This window comes from Neodiprion pinetum, chromosome 6, assembly GCF_021155775.2.
Source record: "Neodiprion pinetum isolate iyNeoPine1 chromosome 6, iyNeoPine1.2, whole genome shotgun sequence".
Lineage (NCBI taxonomy): Eukaryota > Metazoa > Arthropoda > Insecta > Hymenoptera > Diprionidae > Neodiprion > Neodiprion pinetum.
The window spans coordinates 27,082,456-27,104,596 of NC_060237.1; the positions used below are offsets into that span (position 1 = coordinate 27,082,456).

Sequence of the window (22,141 nt, forward strand, 5' to 3'; positions counted from 1 at the left end):
ATGGGCACGCCCCATCCTTCAATGATCCTTATTATTTGCTGTATTTTATATTTATTCGATACTTAATACGTTATTATTGGGCGATAATCTCGGCACAGAAGAATCGTTGTATCCCGGGCACGATCTTTCAGCTTTGAACGCGTTCGATCAATCTTAGCAGATGTAGTATCGTTATATATTTTATCCATAATTTTGTGTTATCTTACACTAGGAATGAGAGTGACTTGGCTGAAAGAAATTATTTTTTGACCAAACTGTTGGCAGATATTTAATTTACTGATCATATACATAGCTACTGATTCGTTCGGTGCATTTGCACCTTAAGATTATACAGATACAGGCCTGGCAGCTGTTATATAAGTATAGTAGGTTCAACAGTCCAAGATTTACCAGCCGAGCATATGCGTTTACGTTGAAACACATAAAATAAATTCATAGGTAATATATGCAATAATAGATTCTTTGACTTCAATACCTTTGCACGTTTACTTGGGGATCATAGTATAGTAGTATTTATAAATGTTCGATTTCGATAATGTAAAATTATATACATATTCTTTTCACATACGTTACGCCTTTTTCTCTTGACATGAATAGTGAACAATATCACCATTGGCATATCTTGCAAATGCACTGTGAACAAAAAGAAAAACATAATTGTAATTAGTTTAGAAAAAACTGAGTAACACTGTTTCAAAATTTGTAATTTGTATGGTCCTTGGAGCGTATACCAACCAATCAATGTTTTTATTAAGTTTAATGACAATATGCAAGGATCATTCAGCTATAATCACAGTTATGGATCGGTTAACGAATAGAGATTTTTGAAATGATTTACCTTTGATTTCCAAAACGTTTTTTGCATACCGGACAAATATTGAACTCCGTTAAGAGAACGCTCTGGGACTCGTAATGCATTCTTTGCTCCTGTACCTGGAGGTGTTCAGCATAAAGCAAGCCTTTCAGAATTTGGGTCCTTCGTCGTTCATTTAGATTATTCTGCAAGCTAGCCTCGAGGAAATGTCTTATCCGACCTATTGGTACATTGTCAGGCAAAACCTCCAAGGCTTTCAAGGGTTCGATTTTTGCAGCATGTTCCTCAAGCAATTCCAAAGCTGTTTCCAAGTCAGGTTGAGCTGTCCTTCGGTTCTCTGGAGTGCACCCTACAGTATAAAATAAGTTTACCAACAGGTACACTTAAAAGCGCAACTTCAAAAAATATTTCTGTAACACAATGCGAATCTTGAAAATGATAGAGATTTACCAGTAGCTACCAAGACACCTTCGTTGTCCGGCTTCAAAAGTTGCTTGATCAAAGTAACATAGACTTCGTCGGCCCCATCTTGATTTTTCCCCTTTTCTGAATTTTTCTGACCTTCAATACATATTCATCATGTAGAATGAATATTTTTATTATTCATTTAGATGATACCAACCTTCGAATTTTGCATATACATTACTGCAGAATTGAATCGCCTTGGGGACGTCATTTAATAAGTTTACATAGATGGAGATGGCCTGCTCGTGACGACCCAATCGTCCTAAAATAATCGCACGTTCTTCGAATAGGCAATCAAATGGTAAATGAACTAGGACCGTTTCTGGCGTGTAATGAGTTGACTTCTCTAAGAATTGTTGTAGTTTCTGTCGAAGGTGCTGAACATTTTGCTTTTCAGCCGGCGAAGCATTTGGGTTCAAGCCTGCTAAACACTTCTCTTTATATTGGTGTACCAGGACGTTGTGAAATAGAGGATTGTTATCCATCCAAAAATGAACCACATGCTCCAAGTACGTTATCACCAAGTCTTTGTGACAACGTAAAAGATAATCCAATACTTTGGGACGTGGCAAATGTTCAACTTCCTGTCGGCATTAAATATGTACAAGTTAGTAAAATAACGGCAGGGAGCTTCCACAGAGTATTCCATTCACAGAATATAAGAAAGATGAAAAATGTGGGTATGCTACTAATTATTATTACCTGCACATCTTCCATAAATATTCTGAGGCCCTGTTCTGGGTCCTGTTCCAAAACCCATCCAGAAAACTTCAAAATCAAATCCATATGGTCCTTACCTAGGTGCTGTAAGTATTGAATTGTTCTCTCGGTACCTCTTAGACTCGAATCACTTTCGTTGGATTGTTTCTCAAGCAACTCTAAAGCCTTCTTGTGCTGACCTTTTGTTTGATATAATATAATTAATTCTGGGTATTTCTGATATTTCAATAAAGTCTTCTCCGATTCTGCTAAATGGCAATGGTTTAAACGCAACAGTGGCGCTACCAAGGCATCATTTGTCTGTAAATGTAATTTATTGTAAGATTGAAGACTGCATTTTATTCTGAATAGCCAAAATATTAAGTAATACAAGATTGAGATTTACCTGTAAGTAACATTTGAGTAATGTTGTATCGATTATTTTTAAAAGCTGCTCTGTAGCCACAGCTGTTATATTCTTGGTTTTCTCTCCTTTCATTGTATCTTTCTCACTATTTTTCTCATTTTCTTTATCTTTTGCTTGCGTATCACCCATTAATTTATGTCTCACTTCTGTCAAGAACTTAATCAAGGCAAGCAAGCCTTGTTCCAAATCACGGTCTTGCAATATTGGCACAGTTGTAACATGTTCGCTAGTTTCATTGGCATTGGTTGGCTGGGAAACCAGATCAGGGAAAAGTCTGATTACTTCGTACGGATCAGTACCTGATTTGAAAAACTGCTCCATAGACTCGGCAAATTTTTTATTAGCAAAAAGATAGTGGGCGTATAACGTTTGTATTTTCCACGTTTTTTTTGCTTTTTCTTCTTCTGTTATGTCAGACAAATGCTGGAAACAGATAATTTACCATGACCATTGGTTGTTTAAACAATTATTTTATGAATTCTTCAATAATAAATGATATGCTCACAGTTAATTTTAAAGCCAGCTGAAACTGATTCTGTTCAAGAAGTGTTCGAATCTGATGCGTCACCTCCACGGCATTTATACACCAAACTTGGCTAACTGATGCTACATAAACAAGGCCCTTTCTACACCTGCACAATAATCTAGCTTTGTTAAGTTCTGGTATCGTTTGAATGTGTAAACAACCTTCCAAGGTATAAACTTCCAAAGTATCGTTAATTATACCCATGAGAAATGGATCATCCCATGCTAGAAAATAAATATTCTCGCAATATATTTTTTAATATCTCGAGTTGAATTGTATTTAAGAAACACTGTTTTACTGATTATTGATACCTGTAGCACTAGGCGAATCTGGCCATTTGACAGAGTTGTGTTGGACCAATTCTCCTTTTGTGTTCATAAGAATTGACTGTGAATCTTTTCCTAAAGCAAAAGACGTGTCTGACAGTTTTGTTATCCCTGGTTCAGGAGACTTTCCACTTGGAAATAATTCCTTACTTGTACCATCTAGATCCAAAAGTATATAAGACAATCCACGGAATCCCAAAACCACAGTTTCTCCGCACCTACAGCGTAAAATGTTCCGAGCAAATTTAAATAAGATATGCAACCAATTGCTGCTCAACCTTTTTCTTTTACAATCTAATAACTTGTTTCGTACCACGACAAGACTCGAGGCACATCAGGAATAGTTAATTCTTCTCCAAAGTCTATAAATTGATCCACCTTCCACTCGTACAATTGTAATTTTCGCTTCACAGCAACACACAAGCGAACAATTGTATCTTTTTCACCTGTCAAACTCTGAGTACGTTGTACATCCAACACGAAGAGCGTCGCACCTTTCGTTTTTTGCAACTGACATATTTGAGGGATTGTTGCAGAATTTAAGTCATGTACGCAAATGATGTTGTCTAAAACATTGATTTTCGGACATTGTTATCGCCTTATTGGCAATTGAAAATTCAAATTTTTATTTTCTTATTCGACTCACCGGTCAAAAGTATCAACAAGTTGTACTCTGGTACAACTTCGATCTGCAAAATAGGTTTTTTGCTAAAGTTTTTACCGTATCGAAGCAATTGTAATTCTTGTTTGTCGTTTGACTTTGGAGGAACACTGTACATTAACAAATGTCCCTGTCTAGTGCCGATGAGTAAGTTATCATCTGTAAGTAAAAAGTTTCACTGATAATTCAAAGTTGCGTTTTATATATAATTTAGAATACTGCACAGTTATTTCAGTTAAGGTGTAGAACGATTGAGGTTATGTTTGGCGCTCATTACCGTAAGCAGTAATTGATTCGATCTGAACTGTCAATTTCAAGAGAGGTGAAGCTTCGTAGGCGTCGTGCATCTTAACACTCCGTTTGCACAAAGATGTTTGGATCTTCACGGTATTTTAACACCGTGGAATCTTACACTGACATTTCACTCCACGACGACGTTTGGGGTTCTGCTTCTGTCAGTTACCGTGCCACGCAGCACTTGTTTACATTAAACGTTGACGTCAGCTGGTTAGGTATTCAAAAATGGTGTCTCGACTGACTGACGATGTTACTTTTAAAGAATATCAATCCAAAAATCATCATTTTGTTTGAGCCGAGGGCTGTGCCGATTATAATAACTTTGTAGACAACAATGACCTTTACAGGTTACTTCAGTTGTGCTGGATGTTGATATTTGTGAGAGAATCGTAAGATAATATGTTACTAAAATGTATTGATTGATCAATGTACAGACGTAGAATAGTTTATTCTTATACTTATTATTAATTATGCGTCTAAGTGAATTGTTACAATGTGTCGACCTGGCACCATAACAAGCCCCAGGGCTCTAGCTTCGGTGTGTTCTTCTGACAAGAATTCCGAACACGAGCCTAAAATAACATTGGCATCACGATCTGTACATAAAAAAGCCCCCGTCAAAACTCGGCCATCGGTCATTTTGATTTTAAGGTGACGATTCAGCCATCCTCTCAATTTTAGTTTGGCTGGTGATTCCTCCACTGGCAAGGCCTGAAAAAAACATGAATTAAAACAAATCAATTATACCTCATGTGTTTGTTCAGTTACGGATTGTATTAGCTAAAGGTAGTCATTTTTAATTGAAATAAATAATACCACATTTTTAGACAAAAATTTTCTAAATTATCATAACCGTCACATTCGCTAATTGTCACGATCCAATTACCTCTCCGTTACCGTGAACAGCCTCAGTATTTGGAGTTGTCGACATGCTGTGCACCGTGTCTTTCATATTCTTGTTGATTTATTAGGATAGGTGAAAATCTAAACGTATTATACAATTACAATCAGTTTGCTTGCGCAATTTTCCGCAAGTAAAACCAGCAACAACAAAATCGTTGACAAAATAAAACCGTTCCTGACATCTATCAAAGTGTTGAAGAAACTCGGTGGAAGTTAGATAATACCGAGCTAGAGGGAGCGGAAAGTAGCTGAGACGGCGGAGCTATGGCGCATGGTATTTTTTAAACTTTCCGCGGTATGTACATCATTAACTATTGTTCATTTCGCATGTAAAAATACTGTCTACACCAAAGTAAATTACCAATAAATCATAATACCATGTCTTCCGAGGGCGTAAGGGACCCTGAGAATCAGCGCGAAGATATTCTTCTAACCTCAAAATCAAGCAGGGTGGATATCGGTGAAGAGAATGTAAGAGACACTGTAGATGATGTAAAAATTGTATATTCTAACATCAAAGATGTCACAGAGAAAGATGAAATTACGGACTCGATAAAGTTGCTTCAACATACGTCAGAAACAAGTTCGAAGCATGATCTAATGGAGATTGACAGCTCGTATATGAAATCAGTAAATGATTCTGTCGAGGCCAATGTGACCACTGAGGAAGGTCAGATTAATGTACCTATTAGCATAGATGATGTCGAATCCTTGAAAGTTGTTGGAAATGGACTTGATACTCCAGAAATACAAGAAAGACACGCAACTCGGACAGCAAATTTGATCGCATTGCCTGTTCAACTGGTTGCTCAAGACGCACAGAATGACAGGCCTATTGAGATCAAAAATAGTGATCAAAATGAGTTGATGCAAAAAGACGAAAGCGTTGAGAACGCAGCTTCGATGGATTTAATAAAAGCTCAGGCAGCTTTATACTCAAGGGATGGTATCTCCAAAGTAGAGGTAATAAACGTAGTAAATTCCTTATCGTATTTAGCGGCAGAATATGCAAGTTCTGATTCGGATGAAAATGAAAAAAGACCATCATCACCATGCGAAGTAATTACCATTGTTGATGACCGTGGCAATGTGAGACAAAATAACACACAGTATCGAATGGAGTCTATAGATGATGACTCTGAAAGTGGATCTAGTAGTATAAATTCCAGTGGTAGCAATTATACCACAGAAACCGATAGTGATATTGATAGCGAATCAGACAGGTAAGACATTGCTAAATATTCCTTACCTGATGTGAAAAATTGCTTGTTGATGAATACTGCAGTTTGTGTAGACAAGATTTTGTTTGTGACGTATGATTGTTACATTGCAGCCCTATACGGGTCAGTAAAATTGATTTACCAAAAATCAAAAATATTAAAAGTGAGTTTGAGGGTCTACCGCCAATCGAAGAATTGAAAATTACAGTACCTGAAGAATCATGTGACCACCTAGGCGAGGTAAATATTTCTATATTTGACGGAAGATAGAATAGATGATGTAATTTTGTTTTATTTTCGTGAAATAATAATTTTATATGCCTCTAGGTCACTGGGTTTGTAGAGGAGTTTGTTATAGTACGACCAGTTTCGGGTAAACCCACTCTAAATCTTGATTCAATTTTATTTCTTGAAAAAGGCCAAAAAGTCCTTGGCAAGGTGTTTGATGTATTTGGTCATGTGGCTGATCCTCAATATTGTGTTCGATTCAACAGCGAAGCACACATTCAACAATCGGGGATTGTTTTGGGAATGGAAGTATATTATTCTCTAAACGATGAGCACACATCTCTGGTCTTCCTTCACGAATTAGTCAAGTAAATATTTATCTCTTAAGTTTACATCGCAGTCTGTCAGTACATGGCCATCGATTCCCAAGTCAGTTAGTGAACATTTGAAAACACGTATTTTCAACTCTTACTAGGCTGAAAGGTGCTGATATCTCTGGAGAAGACGATATGGAGCCTCCAGAATTTTCAGATGATGAGGAGGAACGAGCTTATAATCAGCTGCAAAGACAAAAGCAACGTCACAGACCAGGAATGTCAGAGAGTCATGATAACTGTGGTGGTGTAGTGATCCCACAAAAACGTCAATGCCCCGGTAAGTATGTTTCAGTAAATTTGTAAATCTCTTAACAAAGTTAGCTAATTTCGGGTAATGTGATAGCATAAAAACTATTATGAAATTTCATTAATACGCTTATTATAGAACGTCCTCGAAATCCTTGGGGCACTGACTGGAGATCTCAAAACTATGGTAACCGCCCACCAAATCCAAATTCCGGCCATGGTACGCTTCGATGGATCTCTGATAATTGTCGGCCTTCATTTCAAAATTCGCCCAACTTACAAAACGTAACTCACTCGCCTAATCAGTCTTCCCCTCATCGGTACAGACACCCCAGCACATTTAATTCTAGTCAGTGTCAATGTCATCTATATACTAATCGGTACCAACAAAATAATATGTGTCTTCCAACAAATCCAGAATATGTGTTTGGTCAACCGGCGAATTTTCGGCCTAACTTTCCCTATTATGGAACGAATTTTTATCGACCTAATCCTTATCCATACCCTCATATGTCTTGGGGACCACCACCTCCTCCTCCTCCCCCACCTCCTCCGCCATCTATGTAATTCTAAATTCCATGTTTTAGCTTACATGCTTAAGATTTAATAAACTTTACATCAATATTCACGACCAGATTATCCTCCCCCTCACATGCTTGGGGACCACCACCACCACCACCTCCTCCTCCTCCTCCTCCTCCTCTTCCTCCTCCACATCCTCCGTCATCTGTGTAATTCTAAGTTTCATGTTTTAGCTTACATGCTTAAAGATTTAATAAACCTTACATCAATATTCAGCATCACATATGTTAATTTGTCAACCATGTAGCACTCCATTAGTTACGGATACTATAATGTGTACAGAGGTAACGATTATAAGTAAATGGGCTTCCAGCAATAACTACAGTAATGCACGATTTTTTCTGTTTTTTGTAAACATATTTGAAATATATTTATCTCTCTGAATCATTTAGTTCACTGTCCGTTATTATTTTCCAGGTATTCCGTATAGATAATATTGATGAATATTTACAATGCCTTTTTACAGTTTTAGGACACATTGTCGAATAATTGTCACAAGTTTTAAGTGTGCAGATATGCGTGTATAGATCTATAACACAAATACGATCCATTTAAGTAGGTATGGATACGTCGAATGAATTCAATCAAATTTCATGAAATCTGAGAAAATCAAAGTCAAAATCAATTAAAAAATTTAAGCGGTTTTAAAATTAAACGTGAGGAATATTATTAAAAATAATTTATTTGATACTTAGAACGTCTAGTCTCTGGTTACTATATTCACGATGGTTTGAATAATTTTTTTTCCTTTCGAGTGGTGAACCAGATTCAATAAAGGGTCCTGCATCTTTTCTTCGAGAAGTTTAACCAATTCAACTCGCATGCGTTGCAACAGTTGAGCAACCTATGAAATAAAGGTTGTTAGTACAGTGAATTGCTAATTGTTTGCTTGTTTTAATCGTTTATCTTAATTTGTTATAACTACTCTCCATTGACCTCTGAAAATATTCAATAAGATTCACATACCCTGTGCGATTCAACGCTGAACATTATCCAGCCATCTTCGAGTGACAAGATGAAAGTTCCATTGTGTAACTCTATATCGATACCATAGCCAGAGAACAAGACTAACGCCAGCATCGGTACCATTGATACTTCCCTTATAAATATTCTGCTCGTCTTAATTTTTTCTTGAAAAACTAAGTATGGGCTAGAAAAGTGACCGACTGTGAAGTTGACCGAAGAAGGATGTATGTTCACGTATCCATCTTTAGTTTTGAACTTCAACTCCTCTGGTTTGGGCTGTCTTGGTATAGCGCCAGCTGATTGTAGTTGAAATGATTTTTCTGGCGTGAAAACTTTGGCTACGTTTGGGTACAAGGCAGCACACAAAAGTCCTTGTAGCAATTTATAATTTTCGTTGTTCGAATTCATTGCTGGTCCCGTTATTTCCAAGATCCTGTCATCTCCTGCTCGTCGTCTTCCTACATCGACTGGAACAAAGCCAATTGATACCAGAAGTTCTAAAAGTTGATGTTTAACATCAGCTAATGTTTGTAGTGTTCTCGTAGATAAATAGTTCTCGTTAGCAAAAACTTGACCCGCATACGAGCTATGTGAACAAGCATCTAGCCATTTCTAAAACAGAAAACAATTAAGGTCAAGATCCTAAATTTTGAGGTCAGTTGACACAATAGCTCGTATTTATGTACTGTACGCACCTTGTAAGCTTTTAGAATAGTCAATTGATCTGAATTTGCTGTAGCAAAATCCTTTTTCTTTGCATCAAGTTCATGCTTTTTGTCAAATGGCGCAACAAAAGGACTTTTATGGGACAAGCAGGCTGCAATTGTTAATGCAGAGTCGACGCAACAGAAAATAGCTCCGAAAAGAATTAGTTTTCCTATGCGAACGTCGAGGGGTAAAGCAGCTAAGTGGTGACCTAATGGAGTTAAACTACAATCTGGAGCTATAGCTCCTACATCTTGTAAACGTTTTATTGCATCTGAAATACTGTCTTCAGATGGAGGCTCCAGCACTTTGCCTAGAAAAAAATATTGTGGATATGAATTAGCAATTATAATTCTTCTACTAAATTATATATATATAGGAAAAAGTTTTACTCAGTATATCATGAAGATCAACTACTTTTCCTTTACTCATGATTTGGATTCGCAACAGCAAAGATTCTAAAGCTATTCGCAATATTTCCGGAATCGGCTGTGCCAAGAAATGATGTTTAAATCTGAAACAAAATTACTAATATTGGCATTGCAGAAACATTTTGATAGGTGGAATGATTTCAGTATTCGTACTGTACTTTGGAAACAATTTTTGGAATGATTGGAAAAAAATTGTGATACTGAAGAACTTACTCCTTCTGAATATATAGCATGAAATTACAAAAAAGGTAGATAAGTTTGTTAACAAACCTGTGTGATGTGTAAAGATGTATGGAGACTCCTGGCATGACTCGGCCAGCTCGTCCTTTCCTTTGCATGGCATTTGCTCGGGAGACCCAACACATATCTAAACTTTCCATATTCTGATTTGAATTGAATCTCGTTTCCTTCATTTTTCCTGTATCCACAACAAACACGCAATCGTCTATCGTTACTGACGTTTCAGCTATATTTGTACTGAGAACAATTTTTCTAACACCATCTTTCATTTTCTTAAACACTAAGCTCTGATCTTCACTAGATAGAGACGAGTGCAACGGTACGATAATAAAATTTCCACTTTTTGGCGATAGTGACTTATTGTTATGAAGCGCGTCTTTCAGTGACATTATCTCTGCAATACCTGGTAGGAATACCTGTAAAATAAAAAAAATAGCATTTGATGAAATTGGTAAATCAGACTCGAAAGTTAGAGCATACTTATTTTCGTTTGTTTTGTTGTTTTCAAATTGAATGATTTGAATAACTAAATGCAATCATTAATGAATATAGAATATACTGGTATGTATGCGTACCAGTATTGAACCAGTCCTTGGATAATCATGGTCTCCGCTGACAATCCATTCTAAAACATTTTCAATCAACTCACAATTAATTTTCTCCGGATCCAAGATGTACAGATTCTTGTAAGTTTGTTTCGAATATCCTTCATATCTTGCCATGAGTTGAGCAAGGACCAGATTTTCGTCTAATATATTATCTTTGGGGTAGACACCAGCCATAGCTTCAACATCAGCGGATTCTAATTCAGTTTCTAGTTTTTCAAACCCGCCTTTGATCCTTCGAGTAAACCGTGAATTCTCTTCAACTACAAAGCCAGTTCTTTCCAGAATATCTTCCAGGAAAATTTGCTCGACAGGGAAAGTTCTTCCAGGAATATCCAAAGTAGGAGTATTTCCAAAGTAAGTTGAGAATGTATCAGCTTTGAGGGTGGCACTCATGAGAATAATCTTCAAATCCGGCCTCTTGGAGAGCAGTTCTTTCAATAACATTAACAAAAAATCACTGGAAACAAAATTTCTGCGTGTTATTGATTACAAACCAAGATAAGATTGTAATTAATTATCTTAAATAGAGTGAGAAATGCGGAAGAAACAGATATGGTCGAGATTGAAGTATTGAATTTATGGTTTCTGATAATTACTAAAGTGACTTAAAGAGAAAATATCAAAAATTCGTGGTGTGTTCAACTGATGGCACATTGTGGAAAATTATGCATAAAACAATAATTTTCCATTCACTGATAATAACTATTTACCTGATTACCTTTCAGCACTTCTCTCGTGTACCTCGTCTACAATGACATGAGTCACAGAAGACAGATCTGGATCTCCTGAAAACCTTTGCAACAAGATTCCTGTTGTGCAAAAGGTCAATCTTGTTGTGGAAGACACTTTACTTTCTAATCGTATTTGATATCCTACAGTGTTTCCTATACGTTCGTCTCGTTCCGCAGCCACTCTTTCCGCAACTCCAATAGCACTGATTCTACGAGGCTGTGTGCAAACTATTTCGACATGCTCTCTGTTTGTTTCTGATCTATTTATTATCCAATCATCTAGTAAATATTGAGGCACCTGCACCGAAAATTTGAAATTTAATATAGATATACTGCAAGTATGTGAACTCATGCAGAAATAGCAGTTAAATAAATAAGAATGATTGGTATTATTGATTACACAATCTTTACCTGAGTACTTTTACCACACCCGGTCTCACCAGAAATCACAGTCACCTGACTTTCATGAATAGTGTCTAAGATTTCATTCATTTTTGACCAAGCAGGCAGTTTTCTTCGAGCTTCCTTCATTTTCAGGTACCTTGGACTCTTCTGCTTCTCCATGAATTTAGTTCTTATTTCGTCATCTTGTTTAGAAATTTCTTTCCACGATACATTGTCTCTGTTTCGTCTATTTGTAGACCCTTTTTTGTAGTGTGTCGGTATATGCTGGTCATGTTCGCTGTTTATCGATTTTGGGAATAGTGGATCATCTTTGTCTAAGAATTGCTCCTTACTTTCTACCAAGTATGACTGGATTTCAAACTCATTTTCTAATATAGATACTGCTGAAAATATTGACGGAGCACCATCCACACAGTGCTCCAATGCCTCGTTGTAAAGACGTCTTGCTATTCGTAAACAGTTTAGCTTTGGATAAGGAGGTGTATTCTTGTAAAAATAAAAGTATGGCGGATCGTAGGGGTAGGTCAGATCTATAAACAATTACGAACTCTTAGTATGCTATGGATAATCGTTAATCCACATTGAAATATAGATAGTAACATTTTTTGAACACAGAACAGCATATAAAAAGTATTAACGTACGATCTGGAAATCTTATTTCCAAAGTAAAAAGAGCATCATCCTTTGGTATAGTCTGTTGAACGACGTCAGGTTGTCTGTGCACAAATTTACACTTGTTACCAAACCTGCAACTTCCACTGGCGAATAATCGACAAATATTTTTATCTATCTTGACAGGTTTTGAGACTGTTGTCTTATCTTTTTTTTCTTCTACCAGATAGTCTAGTTTCAAGTTGATTATCCAAATTCGATTTTTTATTTTCTCAACAAACGACTCTCCATATATTGACTCGAGAGCCATTTTTTCATCGTTTTGTCTCTCAAGTAATTCGTCTTTGGATATATCTTCAATATTATTCATTCGCTGTAGATTTTCTACTCCGTAGTACTTTGAAAACAATATTTCTAACGCACTTCCGACATTTCCTTTCGCATGTTCCAATGCTTCAATGCAATGTGATGTGTGAAAGCTATAGATCGATGACAAAGAGTAATTACAATATTATATCCCATTTCCATTTATAAATATTATCGTAAGTCTAGAAAAGATTATTTTCAATATTTGCCCTATCAGACTCATTACACCCATAATACGTGTGATTAACAAAGATTACAAATATTTTAAATATTAGTAAGGTAGATCTATTAGACAGTCTTAATAAAATCATATTTGTGGTAATGATTTGATCAATTATTGCAGTTTGCTCAATTTCGTTCAAATTCCAATTTATATTTTGAGAGAAAGCATGTTTTACTGAATTGCATCGAACCTGTAGCTTTCGAGTTTCGAAGTTGCAAATTGTCTGGTGATTTGTTCATGAGTCTTGGGAGTATTTTCTTTGGAAGAATAATCAACAACACCTTTTATTACCAAATTTCCACGTTCCATCCAATATTGTTTGCCCAAGTTTGATTTTTGGTCCTTGAATTCTGAGGCATCCGCAAGTCGGAATTTCTGAAAGGAATTATCACCAATTAGCAAGGTGTTATTCTCAGAAGAATTCTCTCAAATTATGTAACTAGATCTAACTTCTCTATATACTCACAGTGCCGTATATATGTTTCAACGTTTCATAAAGTTGCCTTTCTGAATCGTCCGTAATTCTCAGCATTTGCATTTCAACTTTAAGATTCGTTGGCACATTATTTGATTTATCAGGGACTCGTTGCGTGGGCACACTGGTCCTTGGAACATTCTGTATTTTACCGGTGTCCTTGGTTGACTTCTTAGTTGAAGTATTTTTGCTTTAAGAATGTAAAAGAGAGATGAAAGATTGGGAATACATCAATAATTTGAATATAGAAAATACTTTCCTACAACGTGTCAATCTGTGTCACTTTGTCTCACCTATTGCTCTTTGGTGGTCTTCTATCTTCCAATACTATGTCTTCCATTAACTGAGCACTGTGATGATCCATGATGTGATACTTTATTCTCGAATTATTAGTCAGTGTAGAAAATATAGAATCAGATATTGTAAAAGAATTGGGTTCCGGAGGCACTATTACAGTCGTATGGTCAGGCTGCAACGATGACCAGAAACTGAACTGACTGACGCACGAGGTTATACCTATACGACAAATATCCATCTGTTGAAAGATCGTGGAAGTTGCGTTGCGCGTGCGCACGTGCTCTGTAGTGACGTCACAATACTTGACAGTTCAGAAAGGTTGCCTTTTCATTACGTATTTTATGAAACAGGAGGATTATCTACCATATTATTTCCATTAACTGTATTGGTATGGCTTTCCGGAAATTCCCAAACACGGCATTCATTTTTCTAACGCAAGATCAAACAATTTGTGAATTATCTATATTTCTGAATTTTTCACGCCTGATTGCACGCCACTTCAAACATTCACGTAAAGGTAATAGAAAACTGGAGGCGCAATCTGCTGAATACATGAATGTGTCTTGACGTTTCACAAGCCTATTTCGTTTCTAAAGCGGATGATCTCATTCGGTAGACCGAGATTCCGTCTATGGCAACTCCGCGTTCACCATTTTATTGTTGGCGAATCGGCCCGCAATTCAAAAATATAGAATAACTTTTCATTTATGTTTTCATTTATTTATTGATAAGTAAAATTACACATATCCACAAACACAATAGTTCTTTGGGGGTGGGGAGGTGTACCGTACTGAAATTAATTCGCGCTCAAATTTTTTACAAAAAAACATGTGATGTTATTATTAAATATATTTTTCCATAAAAACTTTGCAACGCGCAACCGAAAGCAACGTCAACGATGAATATGGAAACAAGTACCCGTGCTGCTGTTTGTTGTTTTTTTTTTTTTGTTTTTTTATTTATTCAAAATGAAAAATACTAGATTTATATGACAAATATTATGTCACATGTATTATTATACTTGCAAAATACTAAAAGAAATATAATTTTAAACGGGAAATCAATTCGAGTGTGACAACGACACGTTGTTGCAAAGCTAAAGACTAATGTTTCGAGTGATTTTTATTCCGACATATGCATTATTTATTTAGTATTTAACCAGACTCGAACGAACATTTCACACCTAATTTATCAAATTATAAATTTTATGGAAAAATTGCGTTTCGTCTAATTGGTCGAAATTAAATAATTATTTGTAGAATCTTTCCTTTTCTGTTTTTCCTTCTTTAGTTCGAGTCACTTTTAATATATCATAAAGTATTGTGCCTTCACAAGATCTATAATTTGTTAGATATTTTACGTAAGAAGCGACTATATAATGTATTCAGCAATATGTGCCTTTGAAGGTAACAAACTGTGAGTAGACACGCGTTTTTACGATTGAAAGGTTTGAAAGAAAATGAGAAGTTCTGTGGAGAGACACCTGTAGCGAAGACATGTATGTCTTATACGATTAGACGAGCAAATGTTATCAGCACATTTGCTTATAAGTAAAACAGATGAATATGATTCGAAGATAAATATAATTTAAGAGCAACACCGAAAAAACTGTAAAAATAAGATCTACTTCCATTTTTTAGTTATTTTTTTTTTTTTTTTAGATTTTTTATTTTTCTTTTCACTCGAATCTGGACTTCTACTAAAGGACGTATATTCTTTTCTCTCATCTCACGTGATTTTTAAACTAAGTCAATTATTTCTTCCATATTTAATAATATACTTATTACCTCTTTACAAAAATCAATTCTTAAACTTATATATGGTAGCTCGACGTTGACTCACGGTATTTGAAAGAATATATTAATTTTTTTTTCATTTGGGTCATGTATTGATATGCCCTGACCACTAATACTGATAATCGCTATCCCTCTAAGCATCTTCTAAAACGAAACATTGGTAATTGTCTATACGTACATATTCACTTGACGCGACCGTTTTACACGACAGGAATGAATATTGGAGTGAATAATAGCTGGCATCAAAAACTATTGTCAGCTATGCTCGGTAAGTTATTGTTATTTAAATATCTGAGTTGACCATGTGAATTGCTGTTTTATTTGTGGTATTGCCAATAACAGACAACTACCAATTACTTATCTCAAAATTCTTAATTCATCTGTGTGCCATCGTCGAGCCGAGTTTACATGCGATGACGTGTCAATGTATAACGGTTATATGCTATAGGTACATAATTAATATATAATTAATTTAATATATATGTATCATTATTATTAATGTTATTGATGCTATTTTGTTGTATTTCTTCATCATAGTACACTCACGTGGTAATTGCTATCATCTTAATATATCTAAAATATTATTTATAACATTTAGCAGTTTATATGTGTATCTGTGTGTATTTATGTTCGCGTGTGTGTGTGTATGATTTTCTGTGTCAGTATTAAGCTGCCATTTCACCGAAATCACATGAAATTGAACATTCACTGTTTATTTTCCAATATCAACATAGGTTCATGCATATTATGCCGTTTTATGACGTCAATCGATTAAAAACTTGAAAGGAAATGTTCCAGCAATAGAACAGAATACCCAATTCTTGACTGCGTCGTTTCATTCTGTCATAAATGAAGCTCGTAAATCGTAATTGAGAAGATTATTACTTTCCAATATGAAAGTAATTTTCCCGTTTATAACTCAGTTGTTCATTAATTTATCGTGATCGACCGTCGAAGTATGAATTTTTCACTATAGCAGATTGTTCATAACATTATGATTATAACTATGGCGTGTGACAATTGTTTTCCTGCTTTCGCTTTATTCCATTTATATCTGCACATGTATCCGTAATACGCTAATCTATCAGGAATTATTACGTTTAGGATTTTGTTTTTTACCTTAAAATAGTCCAACGAGACCAACGAGGTAACGCAGAAATATGTTTGTCGATTTAAAAATACTACAGATATTGGTGAAATATATTTTATAGTAATTTCGGTCAAAGCACGCGTCATTATTTCTTGTTCATATACAAATATATAAGCATTAAACGTGTAATATATTATCATCATATATAATTAGTAATTATTAATATCCTAAGATAGTTATTGTATGAACGATTTCCAAAAAACAAACAGGAAACAAATCCTTGTTTCAACAGCCGCCACTTTTTTAACGAAGGTAGAGGTATATGCCATTCAAAATAACTCCATTTATCTGTTCCTCTTATTCGAGAGTTTCGACATGACTTTCTTGAAATTTCATCAACGGAATGTTCCAAGAAAATCGAATAAGACTCTCCAATATTTTCCAATATGTCACAAGCACCTCGAAAACAGTGGACCTTGGCTTGGAATGATAGAATTTTATTTCTGTTAACTTTAAATACGTTAATGATTTTTGTTTAAATTTATTTATTTCTTAAGTGATAGTATTAGTCTAAGAAGATATTAAGTACTGAGTGAGAGATTACTTAAAAAAAAAAGGCAGTGGAAATTGATAACAAAAGCACGAGTCGAAAATTGCTAAAAATCAGTATTATTGTTCTGATACTTTGAGAGTATTATGTTATTCGCGATTATAATATTATATTATATTAGTATTGTTAATATACTCTGCAGTAAGCTGCTACCGTTTTTCATCAGGCTACAATTGAAAGCTGCACAAATTGCTGCGGGTTCGCTGACATGCCAGATACTCAAAAAATATCAGAACCTAAGAATACAATGGAGAAAGAGCCTATAAATAAACCAATCTAATGAAATACTGTAATAATACTTCCGGGTTATTAATAATACGTCACCGTTGTTACAAAAATATCATGATAATCATTCAAAGTCTTGGTATGCTTAAACTGAATTGGAATTTTTGACAGAGAGAAAAACAACATCGCGGGGAAAACCAAAACTAGACTTACTTCTATAATATAGGTGACTATAACGCCCTTTCTTCTGCATTCTTAGTGCAAATGAACCAAGGCAATATTCGAATTTTGAGGGGCTCCAAACAGTAATCGAGTATTTCTTTCGTTTACAGGAACAACACGATCAGTGTTTTAAGGACTTGAGTTGACTCGATTGCAACAATGTTGTTAAAGTAAACGAACTCGACACGATAGAGATATCTCACGATGTGGTTGAAATCGAGCAGAAGAGCGCAAAGCAGTTGTGTTTAAAACCTGCATCGCCGAATACGCAGCGAACTCGAGTGTTTTAAAATTTCGATTCTGGCTCCCACTGGGCGACGTGAACCACGCCGTTAAGAAAAACTCTATTCGATTCTAACATAATGTTGAGATTCCTAAAGAAATTACGGTAAAGTGATTGAAACGTGGTACTAAGACCAATTTTCTTATTGCAATTTGATTGAATTATTCTTTGACCTCAAAGTATTTGTAGGTCGGATTTTCGTAGCCATTTATCTGCATGTTAGCTACGTGTCTTTCCTCAGGTGTGGCTGCCTGATCAACTTCGATGAATCCCTGGAAAATTACAAACTGGTGTCAACAATACAAACTCATAATTATACGATCAAACGGTTATAAAATAATGTATATAAATATAATTCTCCATTTGTTTCCCGGAGATAGATGTCACCTGGCTGTGAGGGCTCCTGGCACTGCGTCTCTTGAACACCGCGACGCCTACAACTGCAGCAGCCATCAAAGCTATGCCAGCAAAAGCGAGGGTGAAGTAAACGGAACGACTTTCCTTGTGATATACTTCGCGTCTCACGGCATATCCCTGAAGATACAATTACGGCATTGTCGTCACACATTATTGGGATCCAAAATATGCAAGACGAATAATTATTTTTTTTAAGTTGGGTTGAAATATTAATTGGCTTACCACTTCGGGATGAGAATTGTCGTGAGTCATGCTGTGGGCTGCCCTAACGATTCCCTCGTTATGCATGGCCGCCCCAGCTGCAGACGGTTCTAACTGTTGAGGAGCGTCCTTCTTTTCAACAATCGGATTTCCATCTTCATGTTGCTGTTGTTCAGTTCTTAGTTCCCCACGTTCAGCTTTTCGTTGTTCCTTGCGCACTCTCTCCAATTGCTTTTGGTGTTCTTTTTCTAAATACAGTACAATGGTGAGAAATTCTGTTAGAATCTATCCTACAAAAAATGACGATAAACAGTGCGATAAATTCATACTGAAAAGCAACTATAATTTTGCAATACATATGAGCCATTTTGTAACGATATTTTCCCAACTCGGTACCAAACAAATTACAGCAATGGCAGTTATTTGGCTCAGATTTCATCTCTTTCAAATAATGCCTTGTCTTCTTGACTCTTGTTGATCTCGATTCTAAATAATCAGAATCCTTCGGAAAAAGTTGGAAATCACATTCGATCCCACACAATACTAAGAAAAAAACTGTATCGCATCCACGAATCTAGCAGTAATGAATTACCAGATGACTCATATAATCGGACAAACCATTTCAAATCTTGTTCCTTGGCTATACAATTTTATCATTTAACGCAACATATTCACCTTGTTGTTTACTGGCTACATCGGCTTCGTATTTGTCGAGTATAAATGCCTCAGCCTCCCTGGTCATAGCTAGAAGCAGTCCCGGGGTTTCATCTTTGCTTCTCAGTGCCAAAACGTAGTCGTCCATCAGACGGCCAATTTTGGCGCTCAGTTCAGGATACCTGATAACAGAGATTGATACCAATTGATACGTGGTTCTCTTGAGACCTGGCTTATGTAAGCTTTCTCTTTCATCGAGCATCCGTGATGTTGAGACGTAAAAATCAACGATAACAACTCACCGCTCCAACATGAGAAGACTCTGATTGGTAACTCTGTCAATTTCGGCTAGATGTTCCAAAGTGGTAGGTTTTTCTCTTTGTGCTTGTTCTAAGCTGCTGTCCAACAGATGTTTGTAGTGGGCAATCGTGTGATGTCTGTCCTTGTGCAATGCTCTGAGTAATTTTTGCAAGCATTTTTGAATACGGTGCATCTATAACGATAAAACACGGAGGTAAAAAAAGGAAATAAACCCCCCTTCTTCCCGCGGACTCGGCGCAGGTGCACGCGGCTACTAAATGAGTTGGACTCGTATGAAAGGTCCATTAGGAAACTGGGTTAAATGAAAAAACCTCAGTAAAGGTAGCGCGCGCTTACTCGAACTCAACACTCAAATATGTTTCAACGCTCGAGCTACGTACGCTTTCGTACCTGAGTATAATACCTACCGTATTTACACGGTATGTATATTTGTATATATCTACGTACATAAGTACGGATGGACACTCAGAGACTTACGTTTGGTGGAGTTTCGTTCAACGCCGCCGTGTAGCATGCCATAGCTTCCTCGTTCCTCTGTTTAACAGCCTCCTAAACAGAAGGAGTAAATAATAGAGTTTGGTAAGCACTGGCAGCAATATCCGACGAACAGAATACCGGGATTGAAAAACCAGGCAATTTAGTACAATAACACATAATTCCGGAAGAAGAGCTGCAGTTTTCGCTGGGTTGAAAATTCCTGTGAAATCATCGTATTTAAAAATTTTCGACAACACGTATCCAACGACACTGTGAATATTGATTATTTCGTAATATAACAGATTCTTCTACATCGATTTCGACAATTTCGTAGAACCTGCCAAGCGGTTTTTTGTCCAACATTCGCTTTTAAAGTTGGAAAAAAAAACGTAGTTGAAATATTTTGTAAAGCATCTTTGGGAAGTTCACAACTCTGTTATCCCCTTGGAAATAAATATCACAACGCCTGTCGTAAATTAAAAATCCACCACGGCAAATTTTACACGTAAGAATCCAGGGTAGGTAAGTAAAATACATGCAGATTACGAACTTGAACGCGTTGCTGATGCATAGCGCTGAGCTGATGCTTTTCGGCAGCGCCGCTAGCCTCAAGTGCGGCAACAGTTTCCTGGAATCTGGCTGTCATTTTCCGCTTAAAAGCATCAGCGGCAACAGGATCTCGTGCCCTCATGTCCTGGTACCTTTCCTCGAGGTCACTCCAATCCTTCATCACCTAAAAACGTTGTAGCACACAGATTTCGCGGATAAAATTCTTAAGGGTAAATAATTGAAAGAAAACGCAAAGTACTAATCGTACAATACGGTGATTTGAATCACGTGTAAAATAATGTTTATAACAATTCGTTTTTCGTTTTCGTTTAAATTAATAAAACCAACGAACAAACAAGACGAATCGGGTGCCTCGATCGTTAGATGACGTAGAATATACCTTTGACCGCATGATTTGCTTCACAAATGTACGATGCGAGACGTAGACGACGTGCCCTAAGCTTGATTTCCAACTTGAAAGGTAGTTTCTTTCTTATCTCACCCACTCTCCGGTGCATAAATTGCCTTCGGTATCCGGGTTGCGGAGGGTGATAGAAGCATGTGTGCGTATAGTCGCGCTCACTTACCTTGGTAACCTTTTCCTTGTGAACCTCCTCCAGCCGCATCTGGGCCTGTTTGTAGCTCTGATGTTCGGATCTCGGATCAAAGTGAGTGAGATAAGGGTCGGGGGTCGCGTGGGGCTGGGAGGGTTGAAGAGTGCTGGAGCTCACCGGAAGCGGCATGGGAGTAACTTCCGATTTTTCAGTCGTTGATACCGTTGTAGCTGGCCGACTGTAATGCGAGATGCAAATCGACGTTTAGCGACAGGAGAATTTTCATCTCACAACACACGAACACGAGAGAGGAATGCGTGCTCGTCAATGTGGCTGGAATCGCTTCTGCAGGGAAACGTGTACCTACACAATTTAAACGTGACAAAGGAATCTACGTGTACCGATATTCCCTCTTCGATCTTTCCTTCTCCTCTTTGATAGTAGATACGAGAAGAGAGAGAAATTGCGAAATAAGAACGGACGAGAGACGGCGTGTTCGTGTAACGTAAACGCCTGTTTTACTTGCATTTATACACGTGAAGAGAAGAACAAGACGCCAAATGCACGGCGCACCTTGCGGCCAAGGAAACACAATAGAAACACGTCACGACTCGAGAGAAAGATATGACATGACATTCGTTTAAATGAAACGAAAGGAAGTAGGATCTGCGAGTCTTGAACGAAATTGTTATACGAATAATCATAATTCCCACTTCTCTTCAGACCTCGCACGATTTTTCACTCTTTACCAGAGAAAAGCTGACGTCGAATATATACTTTCACCCCGAGTCCCCCCATTTCTTTACTCGGCAACTCTCGCCCTCGCGACCCGCATTCAAGAGCTTTTGCTTCGTGTAAATTCGGATGATTAATATTACACATTCTAAGAAGAAATCCGTCTTCAAAAAGTGC

At 36.7% G+C, this 22,141-nt stretch overlaps 5 protein-coding genes across 11 annotated transcripts in view; 1 reads left to right on the top strand and 4 right to left on the bottom strand.

Moving 5' to 3' along the window:
• Positions 1-238: 238 nt before the first annotated feature.
• Positions 239-4,472, bottom strand: Vps39 (vacuolar protein sorting 39). Of its 2 annotated transcripts, none has more exons than XM_046632389.2 (11): positions 4,196-4,472; positions 3,904-4,077; positions 3,571-3,823; positions 3,243-3,475; positions 2,911-3,155; positions 2,385-2,828; positions 1,982-2,299; positions 1,437-1,863; positions 1,265-1,375; positions 934-1,163; positions 239-633 (listed from the first exon to the last, which is right to left on the bottom strand). In XM_046632389.2, exons 1-11 carry the CDS (start codon positions 4,263-4,265, stop codon positions 607-609), a joined length of 2,532 nt encoding a protein of 843 aa, XP_046488345.1. In that variant the 5' UTR covers positions 4,266-4,472; the 3' UTR covers positions 239-606. The 2 variants fall into 2 exon arrangements, with proteins under 2 accessions (XP_046488345.1, XP_046488344.1); XM_046632388.2 differs by having other exon boundaries at positions 839-1,163.
• Positions 4,473-4,610: 138 nt separating this feature from the next.
• Sbat (LSMD1 domain-containing protein Sbat) lies at positions 4,611-5,321 on the bottom strand. Its single transcript, XM_046632405.2, has 2 exons — positions 5,102-5,321; positions 4,611-4,926 (listed from the first exon to the last, which is right to left on the bottom strand). The coding sequence occupies exons 1-2, from the start codon at positions 5,165-5,167 to the stop codon at positions 4,684-4,686; spliced, it is 309 nt and encodes a 102-aa protein (XP_046488361.1). The 5' UTR covers positions 5,168-5,321; the 3' UTR covers positions 4,611-4,683.
• Positions 5,266-8,155, top strand: LOC124221935 (H/ACA ribonucleoprotein complex non-core subunit NAF1). The gene is made up of 5 exons (XM_046632397.2): positions 5,266-6,341; positions 6,452-6,578; positions 6,666-6,934; positions 7,042-7,220; positions 7,329-8,155. The coding sequence occupies exons 1-5, from the start codon at positions 5,497-5,499 to the stop codon at positions 7,754-7,756; spliced, it is 1,848 nt and encodes a 615-aa protein (XP_046488353.1). The 5' UTR covers positions 5,266-5,496; the 3' UTR covers positions 7,757-8,155.
• Positions 7,680-14,574, bottom strand: LOC124221929 (putative ATP-dependent RNA helicase DHX57). 4 transcript variants are annotated; one of them, XM_046632387.2, is made up of 12 exons: positions 13,827-14,574; positions 13,525-13,723; positions 13,350-13,433; positions 12,500-12,948; positions 11,864-12,387; positions 11,440-11,750; positions 10,689-11,178; positions 10,144-10,529; positions 9,835-9,956; positions 9,433-9,755; positions 8,738-9,349; positions 7,680-8,615 (listed from the first exon to the last, which is right to left on the bottom strand). In XM_046632387.2, the coding sequence occupies exons 3-12, from the start codon at positions 13,415-13,417 to the stop codon at positions 8,472-8,474; spliced, it is 3,429 nt and encodes a 1,142-aa protein (XP_046488343.1). In that variant the 5' UTR covers positions 13,418-13,433; positions 13,525-13,723; positions 13,827-14,574; the 3' UTR covers positions 7,680-8,471. The 4 variants fall into 4 exon arrangements, with proteins under 4 accessions (XP_046488343.1, XP_046488340.2, XP_046488341.2 ...); XM_046632384.2 differs by having other exon boundaries at positions 13,249-13,433; XM_046632385.2 differs by lacking the exon at positions 12,500-12,948 and having other exon boundaries at positions 13,340-13,433.
• Positions 14,575-15,579: 1,005 nt separating this feature from the next.
• The window catches only part of Appl (amyloid-beta-like protein), a 39,450-nt gene continuing 32,888 nt past the window's right edge, over positions 15,580-22,141 (bottom strand). The window contains exons 8-15 of one of the 3 annotated variants that reach the window (XM_046632393.2): positions 21,263-21,467; positions 20,677-20,850; positions 20,127-20,198; positions 19,631-19,821; positions 19,350-19,510; positions 18,696-18,922; positions 18,444-18,590; positions 15,580-18,328 (exon numbers count right to left, since the gene is read on the bottom strand). In XM_046632393.2, the coding sequence (XP_046488349.1) occupies positions 18,218-18,328; positions 18,444-18,590; positions 18,696-18,922; positions 19,350-19,510; positions 19,631-19,821; positions 20,127-20,198; positions 20,677-20,850; positions 21,263-21,467 (1,288 nt within the window). In that variant the 3' untranslated portion in view covers positions 15,580-18,217. Of the gene's footprint in view, positions 18,329-18,443; positions 18,591-18,695; positions 18,923-19,349; positions 19,511-19,630; positions 19,822-20,126; positions 20,199-20,676; positions 20,860-21,262; positions 21,468-22,141 lie in introns of all 3 variants that reach the window. The other 2 variants (XM_046632394.2, XM_046632392.2) reach the window with 2 other exon arrangements.

Bases quoted from the DNA above. Each gene is read 5' to 3' on its own strand.
- Vps39 (XM_046632388.2), bottom strand. From the start codon at position 4,265: ATGCACGACGCCTACGAAGCTTCACCTCTCTTGAAATTGACAGTTCAG. The intron at 4,078-4,195 runs GTAATGAGCGCC...TTTTACTTACAG, and splicing joins CGAATCAATTACTGCTTACG to ATGATAACTTACTCATCGGC. The intron at 2,300-2,384 runs GTAAATCTCAAT...TTACATTTACAG, and splicing joins TACTCAAATGTTACTTACAG to ACAAATGATGCCTTGGTAGC.
- Sbat (XM_046632405.2), bottom strand. From the start codon at position 5,167: ATGAAAGACACGGTGCACAGCATGTCGACAACTCCAAATACTGAGGCT. The intron at 4,927-5,101 runs GTAATTGGATCG...TGTTTTTTTCAG, and splicing joins CTGTTCACGGTAACGGAGAG to GCCTTGCCAGTGGAGGAATC.
- LOC124221929 (XM_046632384.2), bottom strand. From the start codon at position 14,068: ATGGATATTTGTCGTATAGGTATAACCTCGTGCGTCAGTCAGTTCAGT. The intron at 13,724-13,826 runs GTGAGACAAAGT...ACATTCTTAAAG, and splicing joins AGACCACCAAAGAGCAATAG to CAAAAATACTTCAACTAAGA. The intron at 9,756-9,834 runs GTAAAACTTTTT...ATTTTTTTCTAG, and splicing joins TGATCTTCATGATATACTGA to GCAAAGTGCTGGAGCCTCCA.
- LOC124221935 (XM_046632397.2), top strand. From the start codon at position 5,497: ATGTCTTCCGAGGGCGTAAGGGACCCTGAGAATCAGCGCGAAGATATT. The intron at 6,342-6,451 runs GTAAGACATTGC...GTTACATTGCAG, and splicing joins ATTGATAGCGAATCAGACAG to CCCTATACGGGTCAGTAAAA. The intron at 7,221-7,328 runs GTAAGTATGTTT...CGCTTATTATAG, and splicing joins ACAAAAACGTCAATGCCCCG to AACGTCCTCGAAATCCTTGG.